Raw genomic sequence first — 7,400 nt, 5'->3', positions numbered from 1 at the left:
TTGGGGTTGGGACCGGCACAAACGGGTCCGGTTGACAGCCCTATACACAGTATCCGTCCCATTTTACTGCTCATAGTATGGCCCAGTCTTTTTCTAGAATCTTACATCACCTCTCACTAGGAACCAAAATGGTCCCAACTGAAAGTGACCTCTTTTGTCATCTGAGCATGTGGCTCTGACCAAAAGTTTAATAGTTCATCTTGACAGAACGTTGGCTGGTGCCCATATAAAATGATATCAGCCCCTCTTCTTATAGCTCACACCAGGGAAAAGAGTGCAAGGCACTACCAAGTTCCAACTAAGCACTAAGCAAATTCCAAATCTCCATCAGGTAATCAGTTTCTTCATTTTAGTTTTCTTTTGGAGTTGGAAGATTTTAGTCACTTCAAGGGTCGCTCGCATGGTCGTGAGCTTGCGAATAGGGAGGTCTTTTCATACTCCTGAGATCGAATCCCTGTGCGGGCACCACTTCCACAAAAGAATGAGGCTTTCTAAAGTTCAAGGTGGAAATGCCTCCAAGTTTTATGTTACACAAAAGAATGAGGCTCTCTAAAGTTCTAGGGGGAAATGCCGCCAAGTTTTAGGTTACCGGGACGACAGCTGTAGGCACGGCAGGCTCATACTAGCACGACCAAAATCTTGGATCCCGAGTGCAGTTTTTTTATTTTGATATGTATACCGAGAAACGATCCCAAGACCAGAGACTTAGCCGGGCTGGCTCTGCCTGCTTTACTTAATATCCTGGCAGCCTAAAACTCCGTGAGCTTACTCCTTGCCCACAAGAACATGAGATTTGAACATAAACCCTCCTGCCTAGCGGCATAGGACCCCATCCCACTGCGCTAAACCCCTTTGTGGATAGTGAAGTTTCTTTGTACAATAAACTAAAAAAAAAAAAAGTCTCTTTTTGTTCTGTTTTTTTTTTGTTATTGTTGGGCATTATTAATGGATTTCTCTCTTCTTGGATATTTGCTTTTATATGGGAATGATTTCAGCATGCAGTATAAGAGTTTTATGCTTTGGTTCTTTTCAAAATTTTACAAAATACAGACCCTCATTTTTCTTTTATTTCTTTTCTATCACTTTTTTTTTTGCTTTTTTTTTTTGTGAATTCACGTGTTTTATTATGGAAAGAAACACTGAGATAAGTTGAAAAGAATTATATGCTATTTTTTATTTGGGTGTTTATAGAAAGACGACTTAGCGAAAATGATACAAATACTAAGAAAAAGAATTAGCGAGCCCAGCAAAGAAGATGAAAGCCCAGCAAATGTTGACATTTCACTATATGGGTGACTAATTCCAAGAATTAAGGCACTAAGAAAAATCTAGACAGAGAGAAAAGGCGGAGCATTTCTTTTGAATGATAGTGATGTTTAGCCATTAAAATAAAAAGGAAATGGGCCAAGAAAGAGAAAACTTTTTTGCTCCTACCTTGGCTATAAGAAAAGCAGAGGTTTTCCAATCTCAAAAAGAGCTAAATTCAAGAAGCAAGGATGAATATTTTGTTAGTATCTCCACCTTTCTGCTTCTAGTTCTTTCTTCACTCCTGCTAAGCTTAAATTCCATGAAGTTTCTTATTTTCGAGGAGTCCTAATTTGGTGGTGCTACTATTCTTTCTGCTTTTGACAAATTGAGTGTGAAGTTGATACCAAGAGCAAAACTTTTCAGGGATGATTTTCCAAATTGTCATAGCTGGTCTGGTGGGTGTTGCAATACTGGTGTATAAGGCAATCACACCACCTTCACCAAAACTATGCGGCTCCTGGAATGGTCCTCCTGTTACAGCTTCTAGAGTTAAGCTCAGAGATGGAAGGTACCTTGCCTATAAAGAATTTGGAGTCCCTAAAGAGAAAGCAAAACATAAGATTATCTATGTTCATGGATTCGATCAATGTCGCAAAGATGCTCTGCCTGTATCCAAGGTAGTTTCTTTTTCCTTTTATTCCATTTCTGTATCTATGTTTTTCTCAGTGTCTCTGTTTCTCTTCCTCTGGTCCTTTTTCTTCTTGTCTTTCTCATCATGAATTTTTACTCCCTTGTCTTCCTTATCATATGCTTTTGCTTTATATGTGTAGTTCCTTTATGGTAAAACTGAATTAACTAAATCATGCTGAGTTTTCAGGATCTCTTGGAAGAGTTGGAAGTATACTTTGTGGCCATTGACAGGCCAGGGTATGGAGAGAGCAGTCCAAACCCGAAGCAGTCGGTGAAGAGCAAGGCACTCGATGTAGAAGATCTTGCTGATAAATTGGAGCTTGGGCCCAAGTTTTATGTTGTTGGCTTTTCCATGGGAGGCCAGCATGTTTGGAGTTGCCTCAAGTATATACCTCACAGGTAATGATGTTGGTACTACTAGGTTCTTGAAATGTTTGGTATTTAGTTTACTGCTTCAGATAAGATTCTTTCTTCTGGTTTGGTTATATTGCTGGATTTGTGTTGTTAACTGTCAATAATTGGGACTATCTCATTCCCTTCATGGGAACAAAAATTTGTCATTCTTAACTGGAAATAATTTCTTAGTTTGTGTACCAGCTTTCGGCAATTTCTAATCACATTAGAAGTTCAAGTGTAATGTATGGTGTTTATAGATTTCCTTGAAATCTTGAATATCGTCATGGTATTGTAAAATTTTGTTTATTTCCTCGGTTGCTTTGGTTTTGCCTTTCCTCCACTAGTAATGAATGATAATGGCTGAAAACTGAACGATAACAGGTTAGCAGGAGCAGCACTCTTAGCTCCTGTTGTCAACTACTGGTGGCCAGGTTTCCCTGCAAATCTAGCTAGAGAGGCGTTCAACCAGCTATTTGTGCAAGATCTGTGGATGATGCGAATTGGTCATTATTTGCCTTGGCTAACATACTGGTGGATGACTCAAAAATGGGTCCCTGGTTCTAGTGTTGCAGCAGATGACCCTAGGATATATAGCCCCCATGATCTGAAACTCTTATCCATGCTTCCACCTAGGTCTTATCAGGTAACTTTTGCTCATTGTTTCTGTATATGCTATAAATACAAGTGACCTTAAAAACTTTTAAGTGAAAAAGTTGGATGTTCATGTAGTGATCTTAAAATTTATAAGTGCAAAAGTTGAATGCTCATGCAGTGTTCTTGAAAATTTTCACTGCAGGTAGGAAACTAATGATGCTCATGCATTCTTTTGTTTTTACTATGTTCTGTCTTAGGTTTTTTTTTTTTATAATCCAAGGGAAAAACACCCCCATCACCGGCCGCACATTGGCTGACCTCTGGTTGATAAAACCCTGAGGTTCCCCCTGCCCACCGGGGAATACAGCCAGCTTCGACCTCGCGGCAAGGGATGCCACCGGTGGGTTTCGAACTTGTGATGTCCGGTCAACTTGGTGACATTCACAACTCACAAGTCGCCTCTACCAGACGAGTGGATACCTTGTGGGCTGTCTTAGTTTTATATGTTGGTAATGTAGTACAGAAATTGGCAACTATCTCAAATTAAATATCAAGCATGTTCCATATGAAAATGACTAGGATTTGCATCTTTCCCATATAAGATTGCCCTGCAGAGTTGAAGAAATACTTCTGGAAAGCAAGAAATCTGTAGCATTTCTAATCTGATTAAATGTATCTGTCACAAACATTTATCCTGCACAAACTTGGTTTGTAGGAAGAATACGCAAGTAATAAAGTGGAAGCCAAACTTTGGCTTTGCGAAAGCTAATATATTTTCATCCTATAGGACATTGTTTCTAAATAAGAGGTCATTCTAAGATTGACAATTTATTGCAGTTCCTCAAGAGCTGATGCTATGCTTCTTTATAGACATACACTGCAGTGTATGCTAGTTTTGACCTATTACAGTTAGATCTTATAATGGTTCTTATTTTAAATCATACTGCATTTCCTAATTTGTCTTGTAGATTTCTGCACCTAAACTAATCACAGGTAGACAAATGTGTGATATAGCTGTAGTTTCTCTATACCTACCAAAAGTATTATACTTGTAAACGCCATTACTCTCTCTCTCTCATATTTGGCATTCTTTTCTTTTTATTTCCTTTTTCCTGATATCATGATATTCTCCATGTCATTGTCATGTTCAATGCACAGCATGTATTCACCACAATGATCTTTATAGTCTGCTGCTCTTTTTATGCTTTCTTATATATTTTGTCTTTTTACAACAATCAATTTTTTTCACTTTTCAGGGAGAGATATGTCAACAAGGTTTCCATGAAGCCCACCATCGTGATGTAATGATTGGTTTTGGAAAGTGGGAGTTTGATCCTATGGACCTTGATAACCCATTTCCAAATAATGAGGGCTCAGTTCACCTCTGGCATGGGGATGAGGATAGGTTTGTGACTGTTTTGCTGCAGAGTTACATTGCTAAAAGGCTCCCCTGGATACACTACCATGAGATTAGAGGTGCAGGCCATATGTTTATCTTTGGTGACAATTATTCAGATGCAATTGTGAGGGGACTTTTACTTGGAGAGAAACCTACTGTTTTATCAGTAGATTAACTGATGTCTTTGATGTTTCAATCATCGTTTTATAGCATGTCACAGTGTTCCAGTAGCCTTTTGGGCTGTCACACGGGTACTCTATTTTGCCCCTCGTGTCGTGTCTCCTTATATGCTAGTCATATTAAAAACTTTATACACATGACCTCTTACCGGCAGCGGTATACAAGTGACATAGCTTTCGGGGTTCTTTCTCATATATAGTCTATGGCCAATAAGTAACTGCTTTTGATTAGCAAAAAGCACTTGGTTGACACCCTCTTTCTTTTTACTCCTTTCTTGTCTCAATATTATAGATGAGCTGTAATCCCAAAGTTCATGTTCTTGGGTTTGTATCAGAATATAAATGAGAATATCAAACTTCTTAAGCATGTTTTCTCATCTTTTTTTGTGTTTCATCGATATTCCTAAGCGTGCATTCTCATCTTTTTCAAGTTTAGGAATGTATCATTCGCTACAGCAGACTGTAGGATTTATGACCGTGGTGTGCACACTGAAGGCGAGCTCTAGGTGATAGCGAAGAAAATATGGTTGAGATTAACGGCATGCTTAAGGGGGATTTTTTGATATATTTATCGAGCTCTATGTGTACCTGCAAAGGCAGGGGTTGGGATACTTGTCCTCCCCCTTCCCTGAATAGTCGTTACTCAGCTATAATTATCTCATTGAATTCTCATACATGCTGAGAATTCAATGTGATATGAGGCCACCACTATCTTAGTGGTTTATAACTCAAAGGCCCACTAGGTAAGTGGATCATTGGATTTTTGGCTATTAATCTGGATCTAATACTTAGATTCATATTTTAAATTCAATACCTAGATTCATTTTTGACTTATGGGTTCTATGTGTAAGACCCAATGACCACATTGGATCTTTACCAGAATTCAATATCTCTCACTTAGCCATATGGGGTGAATACTCACATTGTATTTATCGTACTCATTCCACATAACTATATGGGTTTTGTCATGACATCACGAGATTTTACATGCACTAGTTGGATTTTTCTTTCATGATATATCTCTATCATAAGGCTATTCACAAAGTAGGTTATTTTTTCATCGTGTTATAAATTTTTATCATAACCCTGAATGTGCAACAATTTATTTCAAGTATTTACCCTTCACTGCATGTTGCAGTTCATAGTTTTAAAGAAAAAGGGAATACATTATAATGTGGTTTTCATATAGTCATGAGATTCTTATGGCTCTTTTATAATTGTATCATAGGACATCATCATATACATATGACTATGAAATTTATTAATTCATGAATCCATGATTTATCAAACATAACAAATACTCTCATTTTTCAAACTTTCACCATAGTTTATACTCTCACTATCTATGTGCACTATCATATGTTGATCACCACCTTATCATTTTAGATCAATATATCTAAATCCAAATAGTCATAAATGTGACTGACTAACATTATGTTTTTAAAGTATGAAAAATATCCCTTCATGCATTCATACAAGCATACCATAGGGAGCATTATTTATAATAATTATTTATCATCATATACAAAAAAATATCCTCACATGCATGTGTAAAATTATAATTGAGCTTTCACTATTCCAATGCATTGCATTAAAGCAATATTTGCATTAAACCATGGCATCATAAAGTTTTGCATAAACTAGCTAGATTTTTTCTTCATGATATGTCATCATCATGATGATATTCATAAACTAAGTTGATTTTTCATCATGATTTAAAGTATAAATCTTCATATCTAAATTTGATTTGGATATGCACTAGATTCATATCCAATGAGAGTTATCCTATTACCATTTGGATATGCCAAACATGATGAGTCAATTTCAAGGCTTTAATCAAATCACAAGCTTGTGAATACATAAGTTCAGATCCATTATCGAATCTACTCAAGATCTAAATCCAAATCCATTGAATTTGTATAAGACCATATACAAATGCGACTTGAGATGTTTTCATCAAGTCCAACACGATCCATATTAGAAATCAAATAGAGCTCATACAAAATAAAACCACGAATCATAAAGGATTTGACCATAATTCAAATCCATATCTTTATATATCTAGACCACATATCTAACATTATACTTATCTGGATCTAACCGTGTCAAACCAAAACCCATACAAAATATATTTCATTATTAAGTATAAATATCTAGCCAAATATTATCTAGATCCAACATAAAACCTTAATCAAATCTAGATTCATACAATATATCTGACAGTATATATATATTTTAGATTTGTCTCTGGATCAAATCTAGATCTATACCCCATATCCGGGCATTATACTATCTGAATCTATCATTAGATCCATTCAATAAGAGTATATTCATGCATCAAACCATAACTGGGTAAATATCATATTATTAGTTTTAAGTCAAAACCTATTTCAAATTGGATCTCAATACTTGATTTATGTTGAGTTATTTTCTCAACATCTAAATAGCCTCAAAACACTCATTCTCATTCAAGTATGCTCAATAATGTTTTTTGGATCCATAACTTATTAACTGGATATATTTAGATCAATTCAAGTTCAACAAGATCTAATAACATTGTTTGAATCCAAAATTAATTCAACTGGACCTATAATCAATCAATTTGATCTATTCAAATCTATATCGGTTCAACTAAATCTAATAAGTTTTACTGGATCAAACTAAGTCTATGTCACCTTATCAAATCCAAGCATCGGATCCAATATTAATCAGATCCAATCTTGATTCAAACATCAGATCTAATAGATCTTACAATTAAACTTGATCCATATAAAAAAATTTGATCAATACAAACCATATTGGATCTAGATCCATGTATGTTAGGATCCGAACAAAAACAAAAAAAATATAGCATTTCAAAATAATATGCAATGATGCAAATCATTTCAGAATCC

At 35.9% G+C, this 7,400-nt stretch overlaps 1 protein-coding gene across 1 annotated transcript; it reads left to right on the top strand.

Annotated features, from left to right (window-relative positions):
* The first annotated feature begins 210 nt into the window (after positions 1–210).
* LOC149848537 (uncharacterized) lies at positions 211–4,870 on the top strand. Its single transcript, XM_089995980.1, has 5 exons — positions 211–331; positions 1,672–1,925; positions 2,126–2,337; positions 2,716–2,977; positions 4,185–4,870. The coding sequence occupies exons 2-5, from the start codon at positions 1,674–1,676 to the stop codon at positions 4,500–4,502; spliced, it is 1,044 nt and encodes a 347-aa protein (XP_089852106.1). The 5' UTR covers positions 211–331; positions 1,672–1,673; the 3' UTR covers positions 4,503–4,870.
* The last annotated feature ends 2,530 nt before the right edge of the window (positions 4,871–7,400 follow it).

This window comes from Nuphar pumila, chromosome 1 (genome assembly GCF_984573655.1).
Source record: "Nuphar pumila chromosome 1, dmNupPumi1.hap1.1, whole genome shotgun sequence".
NCBI lineage: Eukaryota > Viridiplantae > Streptophyta > Magnoliopsida > Nymphaeales > Nymphaeaceae > Nuphar > Nuphar pumila.
The sequence above is the reverse complement of the archived record's forward strand: the minus strand, read 5'-3'. Positions and strand labels throughout refer to the sequence as shown.